Source organism: Mesoplodon mirus (genome assembly GCF_964341445.2).
Source record: "Mesoplodon mirus genome assembly, chromosome: 8".
In the NCBI taxonomy this organism is placed as follows: domain Eukaryota; kingdom Metazoa; phylum Chordata; class Mammalia; order Artiodactyla; family Ziphiidae; genus Mesoplodon; species Mesoplodon mirus.
Window position 1 is genome coordinate 44,677,306 of NC_138984.1, and position 21,809 is coordinate 44,699,114.

At 42.7% G+C, this 21,809-nt stretch overlaps 1 protein-coding gene across 1 annotated transcript in view; it reads left to right on the top strand.

Annotated features, from left to right (window-relative positions):
* The first annotated feature begins 483 nt into the window (after positions 1-483).
* The window catches only part of NEMP2 (nuclear envelope integral membrane protein 2), a 31,735-nt gene continuing 10,409 nt past the window's right edge, over positions 484-21,809 (top strand). Inside the window, exons 1-6 of the mRNA XM_082631122.1 lie at positions 484-726; positions 13,342-13,457; positions 18,125-18,356; positions 18,496-18,568; positions 20,024-20,117; positions 20,944-21,058. Coding sequence (XP_082487248.1) covers positions 621-726; positions 13,342-13,457; positions 18,125-18,356; positions 18,496-18,568; positions 20,024-20,117; positions 20,944-21,058 — 736 coding nt within the window. The 5' untranslated portion in view covers positions 484-620. The remainder of the gene's footprint in view (positions 727-13,341; positions 13,458-18,124; positions 18,357-18,495; positions 18,569-20,023; positions 20,118-20,943; positions 21,059-21,809) is intronic.

Sequence of the window (21,809 nt, forward strand, 5' to 3'; positions counted from 1 at the left end):
CTTCACCCAGTTACCCCACCTCCCCCCACCCTGGCAACCACCAGCCTGTTCTCTACATCTTTTTAAACACACACACACACGTTAATTTTAAGGGATATATTGGTGAGGGAACGTTTTACATGCTCTTTATACTGAAATGTGAAAAGTCAATGCTATTTAAGCAACCAAATTGCCAATCTGTTATTGTTACAAACAAAAAGGAAAAATAAACTGATTTTTATTTCTAAATAAGAGGGTTGCTGAAGGGCCTTCGCCTTCCTGGGGTATGACGCTCAGAAGCTCTGACAACTGAGCCCTAAAGCCCCCCAGTCACGGGTCAGGTTAGTTTTAGGCACAATTCTCAGACGTAAGGTCTCCTCCTCCCCACACCCTCCAGGGTGAGACGGGGCGGAGCCCGGAGGGCCCCGGAGGCGGGAGGGGCGGGACAGGGCGCGAGCGGGGCGGCGGCGGCGGCCTGATTCTTCCTCCCCCGGGGGCGGGACCTCCGGGTTCCCGCGCGCAGGCCGCACCGGCCCCTGGGTCTCCTCCTGGGCCCTGCGCCATTTCCGCTACTCTCGGCTGAGCGGGCTCCCCGGGGCTAGTCCCGCCGCTGGGCCGCGCGGAGCTAACCGCCTGGCGGGATGCGGCCGCCCCCGGGGACGTGCTGGCTGCTCCTCTGGCTGCCGCCGCTGGCCGTGCTGCCGGCGGGCGCGGTGCGCGGCGAGGAGAACGAGGCGGCGTTGTCAGGTAACCGCGGGCACGGGCGGCGGGCGCGCGCACGCTCCTCGGCTCCCCCGCTCCCTACCCCCCCGCTCCTCGCCCCCTCTCCCCGTCTCGCCCGGCTCCCCGGTGATGAACCAAGCTCTTCCTTCCCCGGGCGGCGGGGCGCGGGGAGCTGTTTCCCTGCCCGGCTTAAGGCTCCCTCCGCGGGCGCGGCCTCCCTTACCGCCTGCTTGGGCTTCCCTGGTCTCTGCTGGCACTTGGACACTATAATTTTAGGATTAGAAGCAACTGCAGAGTTCATTCTGGCCCAGTTCCCTCGTTTTACAGAAGCAACCGAAGCCCAGAGAAGTTTTGATTAGTCCAAGGACACACAGATAGTCATTGTACAGATGATCCTAGTCTCCCGACTTTCAACACAGGGCATTTGTATACATCAACTTAGGGTGAAAATATTATTTATCTAGCTAAAACTTTGGACTCAAGACTAGAGAAGGTAAAAGCTTTGGCTTTAGAATTGGACTGAAATTCCCCTGCCCTAACTAGCTCTGTGACCTTGAGTGAGTCGTGCTACTACTGGTCACATGTAAAACATGGATAATATTTCACAAGATTACTGTGATGTTTAACGTGTCCCTGGTACAAAGGAAACAAGATATGGTAGCTGTTCATAGTGTTGTTATGGGCTGTCTGGAGTGGGGCAAGGCAAGAGTTCTAACTCCACAACTGCTACTAATTTGCTATGAGCTTAACGTTTCTTTTTCACTGTTTTCACTATTTTTAAAAGATTTCCTGGAATCACTGTCCACTAACTTCTCTTCATCTTATTGCCCCCCTTTGGTTGCAAGGGAGGCAACCAAGTGTGGGCTTTTAGCTGGGCATAGCTGCTCCCCTCCAATAAAATCAGGATTGTTTGTCTAAGGATAAAGGCAGTTATCAGATTGAGCTGGAGCTACCAACTCCTCGGTATCTTGCAGTGAGGTACGCCCTGGGGGACTCTTCTATACCAGTTTTCATTGAATGGGCATTTGTTGAGCATTTACTATGTGCTAGGCAGTGTTAAAAGTGCTTTAACTGCATTATCTTATTTAATACTCATAGTAGCCGTATGGGGTAGGCACCATTTATACACCCATTTTACAGAAGAGGAAACAAAGGCTTGGTAGTAGGAGGGGAAAATCACAGATCTGTCTAAGAATGAGGGTTTCTGAGCATGGCAGCAGCCAGAAAATAAGTAAGTAGCCTTGGACCAGCATCCAGAACCTTGATTTCTCTAGTTCGGTCATTACATTCAGCCACCCACTTGCAGAATTACGTTGGTCCAGGCACGTAATCTTTATAGGCCATAGTTTTCTCATCAGTAAAGATGAAGATGTTCTATTACTGAATGTTCTCCAATAATTTCCTTACCTTTTATTTGCCTCAATGAACCCACTGTTTTTCAGGTTTTTATGTTACCAGATTTAGTGTTAACAATGTCAACTTTTTATTTTGTTAATCAAATCATACATAAATGCTTCTGCTCTGCCTGAGACATGCAGGATGCCCACTGAGTTGATAAAATTCTAGGCCACAGCTAAGAGAAATGGCAACTTCTGTTGCCTTATAGCAACACTTGTGCTTCCAGATGGGCTTCACACCTGAGACTTTTTTTTTTTACATCTTTATTGGAGTATAATTGCTTTACAATGGTGTGTTAGTTTCTGCTTTATAACAAAGTGAATCAGTTATACATATACATATGTTCCCATCTCTCTTCCCTCTTGCATCGCCCTCCCTCCCACCCTCCCTATCCCACCCCTCCATGTGGTCACAAAGCACCGAGCTGATCTCCCTGTGCTATGCGGCTGCTTCCCACTATCTACCTACCTTACGTTTGGTAGTGTATATATGTCCATGCCTCTCTCTCACTTTGTCACAGCTTACCCTTCCCCCTTCCCATATCCTCAAGTCCATTCTCTAGTAGGTCTGTGTCTTTATTCCCGTCTTATCCCTAGGTTCTTCATGACATTTTTTTTTCTTAGATTCCATATATATGTGTTAGCATACGGTATTTGTCTTTCTCTTTCTGACTTACTTCACTCTGTATGACAGACTCTAGGTCCATCCATCTCATTACAAATAGCTCAATTTCGTTTCTTTTTACGGCTGTGTAATATTCCATTGTATATATGTGCCACATCTTCTTTACCCATTCATCCGATGATGGACACTTAGGTTGTTTCCATCTCCGGGCTATTGTAAATAGGGCTGCTATGAACATTTTGGTACATGACTCTTTTTGAATTATGGTTTTCTCAGGGCATATGCCCAGTAGTGGGATTGCTGGGTCATATGGTAGTTCTATTTGTAGTTTTTTAAGGAACCTCCCTACTGTCCTCCATAGTGGCTGTACCAATTCACATTCCCACCAGCAGTGCAAGAGTGTTCCCTTTTCTCCACACCCTATCCAGCATTTATTGTTTCTAGATTTTTTGATGATGGCCATTCTGACCGGTGTGAGATGATACCTCATTGTAGTTTTGATTTGCACTTCTCTAATGATTAATGATGTTGATCATTCTTTCATGTGTTTGTTGGCAATCTGTATATCTTCTTTGGAGAAATGTCTATTTAGGTCTTCTGCCCATTTTTGGATTGGGTTGTTTGTTTTTTTGATATTGAGCTGCATGAGCTGCTTGTAAATTTTGGTGATTAATCCTTTGTCAGTTGCTTCATTTGCAAACATTTTCTCCCATACTGAGGGTTGTCTTTTGGTCTCGTTTATGGTTTCCTTTGCTGTGCAAAAGCTTTGAAGTTTCATTAGGTCCCATTTGTTTATTTTTGTTTTTATTTCCATTTCTCTAGGAGGTGGGTCAAAAAGGATCTTGCTGTGATTTATGTCATAGAGTGTTCTGCCTATGTTTTCCTCTAAGAGTTTGATAGTTTCTGGCCTTACATTTAGGTCTTTAATCCATTTTGAGCTTATTTTTGTGTATGGTGTTAGGGAGTGTTCTTTTACATGTACCTGTCCAGTTTTCCCAGCACCACTTATTGAAGAGGTTGTCCTTTCTCCACTGTACATTCCTGCCTCCTTTATCAAAGATAAGGTGACCATATGTGCATGGGTTTATCTCTGGGCTTTCTATCCTGTTCCATTGATCTATCTTTCTGTTTTTGTGCCAGTACCATACTGTCTTGATTAATGTAGCTTTGTAGTATAGTCTGAAGTCAGGGAGCCTGATTCCTCCAGCTCCGTTTTTCGTTCTCAAGATTGCTTTAGCTATTCGGGGTCTTTTGTGTTTCCATACAAATTGTGAAATTTTTTGTTCTAGTTCTGTGAAAAATGCCTGTGGTAGTTTGATAGGGATTGCATTGAATCTGTAGATTGCTTTGGGTAGTAGAGTCATTTTCACAGTGTTGATTCTCCCAATCCAAGAACATGGTATATCTCTCCATCTATGTGTATCATCTTTAATTTCTTTCATCAGTGTCTTATAATTTTCTGCATACAGGTCTTTTGTCTCCTTAGGTAGGTTTATTCCTGGATATTTTATTCTTTTTGTTGCAATGGTAAATGGGAGTGTTTTCTTAATTTCACTTTCAGATTTTTCATTATTAGTGTATAGGAGTGCCAGAAATTTCTGTGCATTAATTTTGTATCCTGCTACTTTACCAAATTCATTGATTAGCTCTAGTAGTTTTCTGGTAGCATCTTTAGGATTCTCTATGTATAGTATCATGTCATCTGCACACAGTGACAGTGTTACTTCTTCTTTTCCGATTTGGAGTCCTTTTATTTCCTTTTCTTCTCTGATTGCTGTGGCTAAAACTTCCAAAACTATGTTGAATAAGAGTGGTGAGAGTGGGCAACCTTGTCTTGTTCCTGATCTTAGTGGAAATGCTTTCAGTTTTTCACCATTGAGGACGATGTTGGCTGTGGGTTTGTCATATATGGCCTTTATTATGTTGAGGAAAGTTCCCTCTATGCCTACTTTCTGCAGGGTTTTTATCCTAAATGGGTGTTGAATTTTGTCGAAAGCTTTCTCTGCATATATTGAGATGATCATATGGTTTTTCTCCTTCAATTTGTTAATATGGTGTATCACGTTGATTGATTTGCATGTATTGAAGAATCCTTGCATTCCTGGAATAAACCCCACTTGATCATGGTGTATGATCCTTTTAATGTGCTGTTGGATTCTGTGTGCTAGTATTTTGTTGAGGATTTTTGCATCTATGTTCATCAGTGATATTGGCCTGTAGTTTTCTTTCTTTGTGACATCCTTGTCTGGTTTTGGTATCAGGGTGATGGTGGCCTCGTAGAATGAGTTTGGGAGTGTTCCTCCCTCTGCTATATTTTGGAAGATTTTGAGAAGGATAGGTGTTAGCTCTTCTCTATATGTTTGATAGAATTTGCCTGTGAAGCCATCTGGTCCTGGGCTTTTGTTTGTTGGAAGATTTTTTATCACAGTTTCAATTTCAGTGCTTGTGATTGGTCTGTTCATCTTTTCTATTTCTTCCTGATTCAGTCTTGGCAGGTTGTGCATTTCTAAGAATTTGTCCATTTCTTCCAGGTTGTCCATTTTATTGGCATAGAGTTGCTTGTAGTAATGTCTCATGATCTTTTGTATTTCTGCAGTGTCAGTTGTTACTTCTCCTTTTTCATTTCTAATTCTATTGATTTGAGTCTTCTCCCTTTTTTTCTTGATGAGTCTGGCCAATGGTTTATCAATTTTGTTTATCTTCTCAAAGAACCAGCTTTTAGTTTTATTGATCTTTGCTATCGTTTCCTTCATTTCTTTTTCATTTATTTCTGATCTGATCTTTATGATTTCTTTCCTTCTTCTAACGTTGGGGGTTTTTTGTTCTTTCTCTAATTGCTTTAGGTGCAAGGTTAGGTTGTTTATTCGAGATGTTTCCTGTTTCTTAAGGTAGGATTGTATTGCTATAAACTTCCCTCTTAGAACTGCTTTTGCTGAATCCCATAGGTTTTGGGTCGTTGTGTCTCCATTGTCATTTGTTTCTAGGTATTTTTTGATTTCCTCTTTGATTTCTTCAGTGATCATTTCGTTATTAAGTAGTGTATTGTTTAGCCTCCATGTGTTTGTATTTTTTACAGATCTTTTCCTATAATTGATATCTAGTCTCATGGCATTGTGGTCGGAAAAGATACTTGATACAATTTCAATTTTCTTAAATTTACCGAGGCTTGATTTGTGACCCAAGATATGATCTATCCTGGAGAATGTTCCATGAGCACTTGAGAAAAATGTGTATTCTGTTGTTTTTGGATGGCATGTCCTATAAATATCAATTAAGTCCATCTTGTTTAATGTATCATTTAAAGCTTGTGTCTCCTTATTTATTTTCATTCTGGATGATCTGTCCATTGGTGAAAGTGGGGTATTGAAATCCCCTACTATGAGTGTGTTACTGTTGATTTCCCCTTTTATGTCTGTTAGTATTTGCCTTATGTATTGAGGTGCTCCTATGTTGGGTGCATAAATATTTACAATTGTTATATCTTCTTCTTGGATCGATCCCTTGATCATTATGTAGTGTCCTTCTTTGTCTCTTCTAGTAGTCTTTATTTTAAAGTCTATTTTGTCTGATATGAGAATTGTTACTCCAGCTTTCTTTTGGTTTCCATTTGCATGGAATATCTTTTTCCATCCCCTCACTTTCAGTCTGTATGTGTCCCTAGGTTTGAAGTGGGTCTCCTGTAGACAGCATCTGTATGGGTCTTGTTTTTGTATCCATTCAGCCAGTCTGTGTCTTTTGGTGGGAGCATTTACATTTAAGGTAATTATCAATATGTATGTTCCTATTCCCATTTTCTTAATTGTTTTGGGTTTGTTGTTGTAGGTGTTTTCCTTCTCTTGTGTTTCTTGCCTAGAGAAGTTCCTTTAGCATTTGTTGTAAAGTTGGTTTTGTTGTGCTGAACTCTCTCAGCTTTTGTTTGTCTGTAAAGGTTTTAATTTCTCCATGAAATCTGAATGAGATCCTTGCTGGGTAGAGTAATCTTGGTTGTAGGTTCTTCTTCATCACTTTAAATATGTCCTGCCACTCCCTTCTGGCTTGCAGAGTTTCTGCTGAAAGATCAGCTGTTAACCTTATGGGGATTCCCTTGTGTGTTATTTGTTGTTTTTCCCTTGCTGCTTTTAATATGTTTTCTTTGTATTTAATTTTTGACAGTTTGATTAATATGTGCCTTGGCGTGTTTCTCCTTGGATTTATCCTATATGGGACTCTGCGTGCTTCCTGGACTTGATTAACTATTTCCTTTCCCATATTAGAGAAGTTTTCAACTATAATCTCTTCAAATATTTTCTCAGTCCCTTTCTTTTTCTCTTCTTCTTCTGGGACCCCTATAATTCGAATGTTGGTGCATTTAATGTTGTCCCAGAGGTCTCTGAGACTGTCCTCAGTGCTTTTCATTCTTTTTTCTTTATTCTGGGCGTGAACTTCATCTCAGGAATGAACCATAGCTGTAGGCCATTTGAAACCACAGCTTTCAAATTCATCTGTGGAGAAGAAAATCAATACTTGAAGTTAAAATCAGGCCTGAATGTGCATTAGCGTGTGGTAGTTGCAGTTTCATTCTCTATGCACATTCTTGGAGAAATGAAAATCAAATTCATATTCAAGCCAGGTTAGAAGAACAACAGCTGGGGTTAATAGAGAAGTTCCTTTGTAACTTTGGTACTACATGCTAATTACTTTGAATTTGAATTTACAAAATAATACCAAGAAAAATCCTTCCTCCCTTTGAACTCTCAGGAGTTAAGGTTTGTTGCTTTTTGTTTTAACTATTCTCCCTCCCTTTCCTTATCCCCAAAGAAAAGCAGTTACATAGGCCAGATAGAGAAAGCGGCTGTCTAATAAGTGATTTTATTATTCAGTTATAATTTCATCTGAAGATATTTTTTCCCATAAGGGCCCTGTAAGGTTAAATTTTCAGAAGGAACATTGCTGAAATATTCTTATGTTGGAGATTGTTTAAGATCTGCTAGATTAGAAGAGTGTATGTGCTTTTTATTTTTAGCATATTCTATAAGTAGGTTTAAGTACTGCCTGCCCTTTTCTGAAGTTTTGACTAAATATTTTTACCTTAAAATAAAAGGTAATTTAGTTTATGACTAAACTCTTTAACTTAATTATATCTTTATACATTTAGGAAAACATAAATGACAAAAGTAGTACAAAGGAGTAATTTTAAATTTAATTTATCAGTTAAAGCAAGTGATGTGCAGTTGTCTCTTTTTTTATATACGATATGTAGTCCTAACATTAGATTAATTGAATATTTTCAAATTGAATGGTATTTTAAATGAACTAAGGGATTTCACTGGTAAAGGTAACCCTAACTCACATCCTTTGGTAATGTAAAGAATTGCACTTTGTCACAGCAGTTTGGGCACAACTGTCCAGAAATACACTGTTCTCCAGGAGTCAGGCTTATTGAAAGGTTCAAGAGAGCCTGCCGAGGACTGCAGGTAGTTAAGGAGGGCCGTGCTCGGTCCGTGGCCTTGCTGGGGTAGCCATAATAAGCGTGGCATTCGGGGTTGGTCCTGCTTATACTCCTAAGTATTTGGGAAACGAGGTAGAGCTGGGATAGCCCACCCTTGCAGACCCCTCTCCTGACCTGAATCAGGCTTGAGGAAGTGAATACCTAGGTTATGGGAGCACCCTCTGGGGAGGAGCCATACTTCAGCTCCAGGGGGAAGCAGTGGCTCTCCCTAGGCAAAGGTTGTTCTCGTCTGACCAAATGAATGATTATTATTACATTTTTATGAATCCCTAGAAATTCCCTTTTGTTTTCTGGATTGCCTTGTGAGGGGATGTTGTTGATATTGTGATTTATTTGGATTTGCCCAGATCTGACACCAGGAGGTTCCAATCCTAGCTGAATGAACCGGCAAAGACTGAGACTGCATGAATAAATGACGCCTGCAGACCTGCCAGCAGCTTCACAGCCCTCTGTGTCAGGGCTGGAACAGGTGGTAGAGTTCAGCCAGGCAGTCAAGCTGGCTATAATTTCTGTTTCCTACCCGCAGGCAGAGATAGAGGAAGTAGAAACTGAATAATGAAATGTCTCTAGAAAATTACTGAAGGGAGGAGGGGCCTAGGAAAGACAACGTTTATAAACAATCTATGATTAAAAGATCTGGTTCCCTCTAGGAAGGCAGTAGGCCAGCTGTGGTAAGAATCTTGATTGTCCAAGTCACTGTCTTATGCTAGCTGCCCATGGCTTAAGATTCACAAGATTCACATGAACTCACTTGGAGCTAGGGTTGTGGTTTCTTGTGGCTGTGAGTTTCTAGTTCCTTAGATAATTAGGAATTCTTGTGTGGGTGGATTGAGATGCATTCACCTCAGGAGACAGGTGATAACAATGAGGGCAGCCAGAGGGCACCATGAAATGCTGACACCTTGTCTATAATGTCTCATGTATTGTGTGAATTCAACATCAGTTTCACCTCAAAAGCCAGAGGCCGCTCTGGAGAATTCCAGGGGAGATGCCGTTTGCAACATGCTTTTAGTAGTGTTTCTATAAGTATCAAGAATCAGGGCAACGTACCCCTATCTGTACTTTCCTTAATCTGGTTGAAGACCAGGGTGAAATCAGAGCAAGTTCTTTTCTTCTAACTGGGAGGTGTTTACACAGAGTACACTGATGTACCATGTAGAGTACAACAAAAACACGCTGATCGCCACCTCTTGCTTCCCTCTGCCCTTTTCTACCTGGTGAGGAGAAAGAAGAGGGTTCTCAGCCCAAGGGATATTAAGGGTTACAGCTCTCCACCCTCTAGTTAAGGGTACATTGATGATGGGGTAGGGTAAGGCGGAGGTGTAGCCTGCAGGTTCTCTGGGTGGGATGGCAATGGCACAGGCTGGACAGGTGTCCAGCATTAGGTTGCTTCAAGGGGAAGAGCAGAGTGCACCCCCTTTTACGGTGCTGGCACTGGCCAGCCTCTTATAAAGATCGGCCAGCTTTCACTGGGTCGGCTCTGCATGCCCAAATAACCTACCAGTCCCCTCGAATTACAACACACACATGAAAGACAAATATTTAAATGCTACGGGTACAATAATGAACATGCCATGTCCCTAACTTCATGGCAAGAGAATATAAACTAAAAAATACATATATAATATGAAGAGAATAAAGCAGAGTAAGAAGAAAGTGGGTGAAAGGGGTAGGAGTGTGCCATTTTAGACAGTGGGGTCAGAGAAGGCCTTCCTGAGAAGGTGAATTTTGAGCAAATACATACGTTATCTATCTGAAGGAGCAAGCTCTGCCGAGATCTGGAGAAAGCCGGTTGCAGGTGGAGGAAACAGCATGTAGGACAGGTTGAGGCAGGGACGCTTGGTGTGGCCGGAGAGGCTAAGCAGGAGGAAAGGTCAGAGGTGCCCAGGTCCTAGGAGAGGAGGGTGGGTTTTCTTACGGGTGTGATGAGAAGTCATTGGAGGGTTTTGAGCAGGTAAATGCTGTGCTCTGGTTGATGTTTCTAAAAGGTCCCTGTACTGATTAGAGAATAGGTTGTAGGGGAGCATTGTAGGGGCGATTCTGGAAGCACACCAGCTAGAAGTCTCTTATAGTAACCCAAGTGCAAGAAGACTGCGGCCTGCACAGCACAGAAGCATTTACTCCTGAATTCAAGCTATTGCACTCTACCCGAATTGCGTCATCTTGCTCTTATCTGAAGAGTTACAGATATCAGATGATTTAGCAGACAGTCTTAGGACCAAAATGAAAAAAAAAAAACACCTCACTGGAAGGCACCGTTTGTTTGCAAAGCTCAGGCTCCAAAGGGTTTTTCCTCAGACCACTAACAAGAGGGTAGTTCGTGTACTTAGGGGAATTGACTCAGCCCTTGAAGTGGTGGAATGCTCTCTAGGAGAAGGGATGCACGGAGGGACCCTGGAAAGACCCCAAGAAAAGCCCCTAGTGAGCATGCGTATGGCGTTAGGAGTAACCCTGAAGGAAGAACGGGCTGCAGTTAACGTTGTCATGATGGTCTGGGCCGCCGGGGTCTGCAGACCATAGACCTCACGCTCTTCACCTGACCCCAGCCCCAGAGTGTGCTCCCTTCCCGACGATAGGTAGGAATCCCCTCTTCCACTGGGGACTCCCAGCATAAGGTTCTCAACTCCAGCTGCCTGATTTCACCCTGTTCCTGCCTAGAGAGCCCACAGGGGGGCGCGGAAGGCAGAACATGGGATACCAGCAGGCGAGTCCGGAGCCGCCCCTGTGGTCACTAGCTGAGGGCTTTTAACGCGCATGGTGTGTCATCATCGCAGTCGCTCAGGCTCTTCCAGGGTCCGCACTGCCTCCTTGGACACGCGTCTTTCATACGGCCAGCTGCAGCCCCCTGGGGTCCCGGGAGGGCCCTGTCCCCTGTGCAGCCCGTGGCCAGGAGTCGTTTGTGTCTCAGATACACCCAAGAAGGCTCCTCAGCATCTGTTGCTGTGTGTGTTGTTAACACCATTCTGCATTCTCCTTTTTGCCCTCGTGTATAAACAGACCATGAAAGAATGCATTTTTAATTTTTGTATCCTGTATTTAAAAGAGAGCCTCTAGAGCTTCCTTCTCGTGCCTTTTTGAGATCTGCCTCTTAACCTGGATTCTTATATTTGCATCTCAGACTCTCAAACTCTGCAAATTTCTTGGTATATTTAAAAACATATGCATCACAATGTTAAGAGTAAAGATTAAATGGTTTCACAGCATCACAGCGGAGGGTACTGGATCCTCGTGTAACTTCCCTGCTTTGTGCAGCCACCTGAGAACCTTGACTTTTATGCAGTTGTATTTTCAGAGGTGATAGGCATTCACAGTATCTGTTTCTTCACTTTTCTCCAGCTTAATGCTAAGGTGTTTCTAGGCAGGACCAGGACCTATCTGGACTTACTTAGTGTTCATCCCTAAATGGATGTAATTGTCGACTTGTTATTACTGATTACCCGATCCTTCCCCAGTTTTGGTGTAGCAGGTTGTTCTAGCTTCATTTCAGGTTTTTCTGGAGAAACAGGTGGTCACACTCTCCTTAGAGGAGTGAGGGTTGGGGCATAAGGCCCGTTTCTCGATGTGTGCGTAAACATTCCCTGTTGCTGTTTCATATTTGACAGACGTAGTGGTGATACCCTATCCTGGGTCCAGAAGCATCTGTGACTTTCATCTCACTTCATTTTAAATTCAAATATAGCAGCAGCCTCAGAAAAAAATGAACCCCATTACTTAATAATTTTCTTGTGGCATTTACTACATTTACCATCTGTAATGCAGCACCTGTCTTCTCTCTCTCTGTTACACTGTGTTATATTGTATTATATATTACATACTAGATATAAAATATTTTTTGTGTATTACACAGAACACACACACATATGTATGCACTACATCTGTCTCCAGCCAGACTTCTCCTGTGCTCCAGACCTATCCATCTTCACCTAGCCCCACCAACCAAGACTCAGTCCTTCTAAAATTGAACTCTTCCCCTTTTCTTGCTTCTTCTCTAGTATTCCTTATCCCACTCACCAGAACCATCAGGTCATTTCTGAATCTCTGAGTCTGTTGATTCCACTTCCCAGGTGCTCTTACATCTGTGCTTTCTCCTGCCTACTTAGTTTGTTTCTTGCTTAGACTGCTTCGGGAGCCTCCACAGTTCTTCTGCTTTCCGTCTTCTCCCCCTCTAACGTTTTGCGTGGCCTACAGAACGCTCTTTCTAAGACCCGACTGTGTCCTCTGTCCCCACAGATCCATTCTGTGCCGTGCTCTCCCCTGCTCAGGTCCTGGCAGCTGGCCTCTGTGGGCTTCTTTGCCCTCTGGCTTCCGATTGGGTTTGGCAGATGAGAGGCACTGACGAGAGGGCAGGAGAGAGCCCCCCCTAAAGCTCTGGCAGGGCTTGCATTCCCTTAGACTGCTGTCCTCTTGGCTCCAGTACTTTGCCATTTCAGGCCTAGGGATGTGGAAGGCTCTCTGCCCTTGCTGGTGCCTGGGAACTTCACGGTTCCTTGTTGTTAATGCCTTAACCCTGCCTACATCTTCACTGAACTCTTCTCAGTTAAACCCTTTGGAATGTCCACAGTGTCTTGCCGAGACTCGGACACTTACCTAAAATCCTTCAATGCTCTGCTTTCTGCGGGAAGGCCACACTCCTCAGTGTAACAGAAACCACCTAGCTCTCTAGCTGGAGGTGTTGAAATGTCCTGTGTATTCCCTACACTCCATCCCCGTGAATGGCCAAAGCCCTTCCATGCCTTCCCTCATCTCCGTGGTTCTGTACACGTTTGTCCCCCCACCCCCTGACTTCTGTCTCGTTGCCTCTGACTGTGCTTCAGTGCTCCACTCACGCTTCCTCCTTTTTGGGAAGCCTCCCTCAGTCCTTGCCCTCGACTTCAAGATTGAAAAAGTGCCTATTCTCCGTGCTTTTACAGTCCCTCCATCTGTCATAAGGGTATTGGTACTGGACTGTAATCTTTTTGTCTGCCTCCTGCTAGATTGGAAAGACTGAGGACTATAATTACCACGTAGAAGAATTTACTGGCCATAGACTACAAAAACAGCCGTCATCAACCCTGTGAATAAAAAAGAAAGAAGATAAGATTCTGGACAATTACGTATTTAGGAAATATATTCTTTTTTCTGTTTCCCAGTTCCAAGGTGTAAAGCTTTGAAGGAAATGGATTTAATTAAAACATCTCAGTCAGACTGTTACTGCTACAATCAAAAATCCCAAGTGAAATGGAAGTATATATGGTCAACTGTGCAGGTAAGAGCCTACTTTCAAATTATGTCTTAGGAACAGGGAGTTAAAACGTACTGTTTCAAGAGTAGAAGTAGCTTTTGTATGACACAGAGCTGTGTATCAGTATGAAAGCTGCCTGGGGGATTACACACAGTAGTTCAGGTTGGGGGGGGCTATGGGAGGGGACGTTAACCTCCATACTCTTCATCAGCCCCTCTCCAGCCACTCCAAGTGGATATACTGTCTGAGTGCAGTGTGCTTGCTGTTCGGACATGGCTCAAGACAATACCCTCTCACCTACTTTCCAAAATAATTGCTATCTCAGACCCTTCTCTATAGAAATTCTGAAGTTACGTCTGATCCCAGGTGTGGTCAAGATAGTAGTTACTCTTTTTTTTTTTTTTTTTTTTTTTTTTTGCGGTACGCGGACCTCTCACCGCTGTGGCCTCTCCCATTGTGGAGCACAGGCTCCGGACGTGCAGGCCCAGCGGCCATGGCTCACGGGCCCAGCCACCCCGCGGCACATGGGATCCTCCCAGACCAGGGCACAAACCCATGTCCCCTGCATCGGCAGGCGGACTCTCAACCACTGCGCCACCAGGGAAGCCCAGTAGTTACTCTTTTTTTTTTTTTTTTTTCCAGTAGTTACTCTTAATAGCCTAGCACTTTCCTTCCTTCAGCATTTAATGAATATTTATTAAGCACCTACTAAGTGCCAGGAGTTCTTCTAGGCTCTTAGGATCCGTCAGTGAACAAAATAGATCCCCGCTCCTGTGATGTTTACACTCTTGGGAATGGGGGTAGGGGGTAGGGTGGGGTTAGCCATAAATGTAAAAGAGAAGAAAATTATAAAACTAGTAAGTGTTATAAAAAAAAGAAAATGTAGAGTAAGATAAGTGGAATGAGGCGGGTGGAGGCAAGTTGCAGTGTTAAAAGGAGTGGTCAGGGTCATTCTCATTGAAAAGGTGACACATGAGTAAGATCTCAGTGATGTGAGTTACCCAGCAGGGTATCTGAGGTAAGAGCTAGGACATCATCGTATCAGGAGGCACTGGATGTTGCTTTGTACTGTTACTGAGAATATACACCACTTTGCTCACTTGGTTAAGGTGTTATCTGTCAGTTTATAGTTTCACCACTGTAAAGTAACTATTTTCACCTCTGTAATGAATGATTATTTTGAGGGGATAATTTGAGACTATGTGTATGTTTTATTCCTCATCAAACTTTTACCCCCTGGTTTTATTATCTGTTGATGATGCTTGCCAGAATCAGTTATCATCACGATGTTTATCAAATGGTGATTTTCTAATTCCATTATTCCTTCTACATTCATTGGCATTCTTCTGTAAGGAAGAGTTTTACCTCCCCAATTTATTTATATCCATATTGTTTCATGGATCGCCAATTCATTTGCTGGACTACAATTCCTTACTTTTATTATTTGTTTTGTTGTTCAAACTGTCCTAGATTTGGCCAGTAGGAGCCCCTTCGAACTAGCTCTTATGTTCTTTAACTTGTGCCTGTCATTATTTCAGCACTTCTTTACCTTCTGGCAAACAAGATGTTCCCAAGCTTATCCTGTAATTTCTTAGACGCAGCTCTGGAGTCATACATTTTTCCAAGGAGCATTCAGTGTCAGGTGTGTTCATTACTACCGGATATCATGATCATATGTGTATATACACACCCATACTCCTATACACATGGCTGTTTCTTCCTTCCTTTCTTTCTTCTTTCTTCCTGTCTATCTGTCTTCAAAAACCATGAATTCTGGTCTCTCCAACACCACTGGGTTCACTCTAGTGTTTCTCCTTTCCATATCTATAACTCTCTTCTCTGATTGTGAGAAACCTGGTTCCCATTCTCATCAATATATTGATTTATTTGCCTAATCCTAGAGTAATTTCAGAGTTGCTAAGCCATACTGTTGTGAAAAACCTAGTAACAAGAGCTCAGTACTTGTTTACAGTGCATTTTATCTTTAGTTTGAGGGGTCACAGTCTAAATACTGTGCTCAAGTTACTTGGGTTAATTCATTCCTACCCATCCCCCTTCAACATGGTTATATTATTCATTTGAAATACACTTGTTTTTATTTGTTTCCATTTCAGAGTTTTTCCTCATCCTGGTTGATTTTATTATCATTATTTTTTAGTATGTACAATATTAATATGGCTCAAAAGTCAAAACTACACAAAGGTGTCCTCAGAGAAGTGTCACTCCCCCTCATCCCTTCCCACCCAACCCATGTAGGTAATCTTGTTAGTTTCTGGTATATCTTTCCTGTGTTTCTTTTTACAAAAGTAAGTGGTGATGCATATTTATAGATGATGCTTAAAGCCATGGGACTAAGGAGTGAGTTTAGACGGAGAAGAGGAGAGGACCAGCGACTGAGCCTGGGTCAGTCAGATATTAAGAGGTCTGGGAGGGGGAAGGGGCCAGCAGAGGAGAGAGAGAAAGGGCAACAAGTGAAGGAGGTGCCCAGGGAGCCCCAGGAAGTGCGACAGGGAGGAGGGAGTGGTCAGCAGCCCCAGACTCTGTTGATGGATCAGATAGAATGACTGGGAATGAGTTGACCATTTGGTTCAGCAACGTGGAGGCCACTGATGACCTCGTCAGGGGCAGCCTGTTGGAAATGAAAGCCTGACTGAAGTGGCTAAAGAGAGAAATGGGGGAGAGGCACCGGAGGCTGCAGGTATTGGCAACTTTTAAAAAGAATTTTATTGCAGTGGGAAATGAGGAAAGGGGGTGATAGCTGAAGGGGAAAATGGAGTCAATAAAAGAGTTTTTTGTGTTTTTCTTTAAGTGGGAAAAATGCCAGCATGTTTGTAAGCTGATAGGAAGGGTCTAGTAGAGCGGGAAGAAGTACCGGTGGGATGTCCCTGAGTAGCAAAGGTGGATGGGATCCAGTGCACAGGTTGGGGGCTTGCCTTTAGAATGGAGCATGTAAACCTCCTCTATGGCAGAAATTTCCTCCGGAAATGCACAGGCCAGAAGCAGAGCATGTGCCTGCAGATGCTGACAGGTGGGGGGATATGGGGATAAGAGCCCTCCTGGTTCTCTTCCGATTTTTTCCGTTCTCAGTGAAGTAGGAAGGATCACCAGCCAGAAGTGAGGCAGGGAGGAGTCACTGGGGTATTGAGGAAGGAGAAGCCGTGAGGTCATCGTTGAAGAGAGTGGAAGAGCCACTGGATAGGAGTGTGTGGTATGATTGCCGGCAGCCTTCCAGTCCTACCTCAGGTTCACAGTCAGGGGTTTGAAGTGAAAGCTCCGCGAGTTTCCCCAGCGTGATCGGTGGTGCAGATGCACGCGTGGAATAGGTGGAGGGACAAAGCGCGAGGGGTACAAACAAGTTAAGGGTACCTATAAGGGAATGCTTTCTAATGATGGATCATGGAACTTCGCTGGAAAAGAAGGGGCTGAGGACGTCAGGGGTGAGCAGCAGAGGAAAGGTGCTTGCTCCCTGCTGGGGTCAGTGCTTGCTGGGGTCGGGGTGTTCGGGGGGCACGCTGGAAAGATAGGAGGTGGTGGTCAGCTAATGGGGTGCATTTCATGCAGCCTGTATTGAGGGCTGCAGTTTGGGACTGACAAGATCAGGGTGTGGCCGCAGGCATGATTAGCTGAGGTGAGTGGAGCATAAGAAGGGAGGAGTTCAAGGAGCCAAGAGGACAGGGTATTGGAAGGAGTTCTATGTGTATCTTGTGTATATTTAATCCCGGAGACATGACAGGAAGTAGTATTGGAGAGAAAGCAGCAGAGAGCCAGGAGCTAAAATCCAAGAGAATCGGGGCGCAGGTGGACAGGTACTGGGCGATTTCACCTGAGGCCTGGGATTCAGAGCTGGTGCTCTCTTTCCCCTTCTCAGGCTTGCCGTATCCTTGGACAAAGAAGAGAAATAGAGAGGGACAGAGGCAGCAGCAGAGTAGTCCTTTAACGATCCCTGGGCTGTCCTCATCTGCTTAGTATTGTAGTTGGTTCTTTGCTGTGAGACTTGAGTAGGACCTGGGGTTGGGTTCTGATCCTTCTTCAGCGGGCATGGTGAGAGAAGCCTGAATCACGTACGCTCAGCTGATCTGTAAGATAGAAATGCTTTTTCCTCAATCACAGTAGAAGTGGTAGATATATAAACCCTATTCTCATTAGGTTTATAACCAAATAGTTTGCTACCTATTATTTTCTGTCTCATCCATTTTCACATGTCCCTTGGCCACAGTAACCTGCTGGAAGAGGGAATTCCATCATCCACAACTTAGGGGAAGAAACATCCACTTTAAAAAGTGTCTGTGGGCTTCCCTGGTGGCGCAGTGGTTGAGAGTCCGCCTGCCGATGCAGGGGACGCGGGTTCGTGCCCCGGTCCGGAAAGATCCCACATGCCGCGGAGCGGCTGGGCCCGTGAGCCATGGCCGCAGAGCCAGCGTGTCCGGAGCCTGTGCTCCGCAACGGGAGAGGCCACAGCGGTGAGAGGCCCGCGTAACGCAAAAAAAAAAAAAAAAGTGTCTGTGCCCCAGTGTGTGTTGACTAAACACAGACCTCTGGATCTGTCCCTGGGATCAGAATGTTGCCAAGTACCTGAGTGTTCTTTACTCCACCAGTCTTGGGCTCTCTTTACTCCTTTTCTCATGATTTTAAGAAGCTTATAAGAAGTTTTAACTTCTGTGTTTGTGAATTTGTTTGTTCTTGTTTTGTAGGTGAAAATTACAAGTTCAGGCCTGCTCAGTATTGTATATATCACAGAAAGATATAATTGCCAGTATCCAGAAACCATTCTATCTATTATCAAATGTGTGATTCATAAATTTTGGACACCAAAAGAGTCTAATGATATAACCATAACCATCAATCCATATGGGGAGACTGTGTGCTTCTCTGTGAAGCCTGCCAGGAAGATATTTATCTATACAGTAAGCGTGAATCGAAACAGTAAGTCTATTTTTATTATACGTGATTTCTGGAATCAGTTTTTCTGGAGTGACATTTCAGTAAATTGACTTTTTTTCACTAACACTACATTGACACAGAATCTTTGTTTGTTTGTGTGTCTGTGTCTTTTTTGCTCCAGTTGTGGATTTCAAACTCTTCCTTGTGTTTGTGGCGGGCATTTTCCTCTTCTTTTATGCAAAGACCTTGAGTCAGTAAGTATTCATTTTTACTTTCTTAAATTTGTAAATCAAAAAGAGTAGGACATTTTTGACCCTGTGCTGAATATTTCCACACTAGTTTGTAGGTCTTGCTTTAGATTTTGCAAACAATTGGTCTGAAGACAGTGTTTGAAAGGTTTTAAAACCAGTAACATTTGTTTGTATAGTATGATATGTACTGGTTACAGAGTACTTTCACATGCATTACTTTGTATTACGTATCAATATACATTTTTTAATAGATTTATTTTATTTTAATTAATTATTTTTTGGCTGTGTTGGGTCTTTTGTTGCTGTGCGCGGGCCTTCTCTAGTTGGAGTGAGGGGGGCTACTCTTCGTTGCGGTGCGTGGGCTTCTTATTGCGGTGGCTTCTCTTGTTGTGGAGCACAGGCTCCAGGCGTGCAGACTTCAGTAGTTGAGACACACGGGCTTCGGTAGTTATGGCTCACGGGCTCTAGAGCGCAGGCTCAGTAGTTGTGGTGCACGGGCTTAGTTGCTCCGTGGCATGTGGGATCTTCCCAGACCAGGGCTCGAACCCGTGTGCCCTGCATTGGCAGGCGGATTCTTAACCACTGTACCACCAGGGAAGCCCCTATACATTATTTTAATTGATTTGATTCTCTTAACAGCTATGTGAGCTCTGGATTATTGTTCTCAATTTATAAATGAGAAAACCAACATCCGTCATTACATGAGTAGTCTTGCCAGGGCTGAAATTTATACTCAGGTTTTCTGATGCTGGGTGCCTTCCTCTCTCTTACATTTGCACCACCTTCTAGACTTGTGGCTCTGATACAGAAGGTTGAATTTAACATATTATCCTGATACTTTTTTTCTTATAACTTTTCTCATGAAAAAGGAATTTCTTTCCAATAATATTTTACTTCTTAACTTGCTATTCTGGGCATTATTTATTTTCAAGTTTTTCCTTATGGCTTAAGAGAGTGTGTTTCATGTCCTCCATGGTCTTAATAAATTGGATGTTGCTTACATAGCCTGAAGAGTAAAGCTTGGACTCAGAGGATCTGGGCTGCAGGCCTGAATCCTCCAACTGGCAGGTACTGACTTGGGAAAGCCTTTAATTTCTTGGCGCCTAGTGTCCTCCCATGTAAAATTTAGACATGGATAGCTGTTTCAGAGGACTGTTGTGAGAGCATGTTAAGCTCTCAGACAAGTGCCTGCTATGTGATAGGTGCTCCAATAATTATTATTGGACCAGATTCTAAACATAGAAGATAACTCAGACATTCTGTTTCGAGTTAGTGGCAAGCTATTTACCATAAATTTCAAGTAGAGATTTCATTTTTTAAGAGTATAGGATGTAATTAAAGCTGCCATCTGAGTTTTCCTTCTTAATAATCTTGATGACTACTGTCAAGTTAAACATGTTTCTAATACTGAAAGAGCGACTTGGCATTTAAATGGCTTTTATCTGCTTGTCTTGACAGGAGCCCTGTTTTCTTTTACTCTTCAGGGACTATGCTAGGTATTCTAATGACATTAGTCTTTGTCCTGTTGCTGGTGAAAAAGTTCATTCCTAAGGTAGGTATACCATGTACAAATGAATAAAAAAATGGAAATCACGATCTCATAAACATGAAAAATTGATTAAAATTAATTCATGTTTATTATGAAAGTTCCTAATTCAAACCGTATTTCTACATTGTATAAACTGGATTAAATTGTATCTTTTCCGAGAGATTCTGTTTTTATTTATTACTATGTGTAGGCTTAAGTATTAAGTTTTGGCGATACTTTTTTTGAGACCCTTTTATTTTCTAGATAATACGTTTTTCTTATGAGTGATGGGGGCTTATTCTATGCTGAGTGCAGATTTCTCTTGGCTCAGCTGAGGAATGTCATGATGGTGAACCATTGGGGCCTTGAATAACAGCATTGCTACATCTGGGGATTTCTGCATCATTATTAGTTCCCCCAAAACACCTTCAATAAAAGAATGCCCCACATTTAGTTGAGGATACATATATATTAGTTCATGATGCTCATGTTGTAGTTACTCTGATGAAAGCTTGCAACACCAGCATTATTTTGAGATAAATTTATTCTTTAGAACAGTGCTTCTCCAACTGTAATGTACATGCAAGTCACCCGGGGATCCTGTTGAAATGCAGACTGATTCAGGAGTCTCAGCGGGCCTGAGAGTCTGCATCCCGGCAAGCTCCCAGGTGACATCGAAGCTGCTGGTGCGTGGATCAGACCTTTAACAAGACACAAGAAGAGTATCTTGAGTTGACTTCAGTGCAGTTTGATATAGAAGTTTTGAATACAAAGGGTTTATTTGTTTATTTCTATTTTTATGAGAGTGAATGAACCAAAAACTGTGTCATTTATTTTCTTCCACACACAGTATAGCACCTTTTGGGCTCTAATGGTTGGTTGTTGGTTTGCTTCAGTTTATGTCGTGTGGCAACTGACAGAAGAGCTGAAGTGGCTGTGGTGTGAAAACAGAATATATATATTAGGTAGGTAAAGCTTTAAATAATATGGTCTATTATTGGTAAAGCTGAGAAGTACAGCCAGGGGCCTTCTTTTGACATACGTTTCTCTCCAGCATCCAAATTTTCATTTTGAACTAAGGAGAAGAACTGTTAAAAATAATATTTTATTTTATTCCCATGCTTGGTGATTTCAGTTCACTAGTTCTCATTTTAGACTTTTCTGTATGACATCCTTCTTAGTTTTCTATACTAATGATCAAAAGAGCAAAAAAGCATTTGCCCTTTTTGACTGCACGTGCTTTTGAGTTGTGGTTAAGCTCTAACCACATCTAAATTGTAATGAAAACACTTCTCTAAAATGTGGCTCTTTATTTCTTTTTCTTAATTTATTCAGTATGAAAGGTGGGAAATCCTAAATATAAATGACTAATGAAAACTTGACTTTTCAGAAACAGAGACACTTGTTCTTGTTTGATGTTATTTTAAAAAACAAAAGAGAAAAACCCAACTTTTTAAAGTGTTTTATTTGGGAAATTATAGAGAAATGGGAGAATCACTTTTCTCCTAAACTCTTAGTGCCAAATTTCTCCCGTAAGTCCACCCACCCAGAACAAAAGCAATCAATTCTTTGTTTCACTTGAAGGTTTTATGTTTTTAGCCCATTTTTCTTTTTACGCTAAAGTATTTTCAAAGTTAATTATTGCTATTACGGTGTGTTTCCTTAAATACTTCACTAAGCATCTCTATAAGGCAAGAGCATTTTCCTCTATAGTTA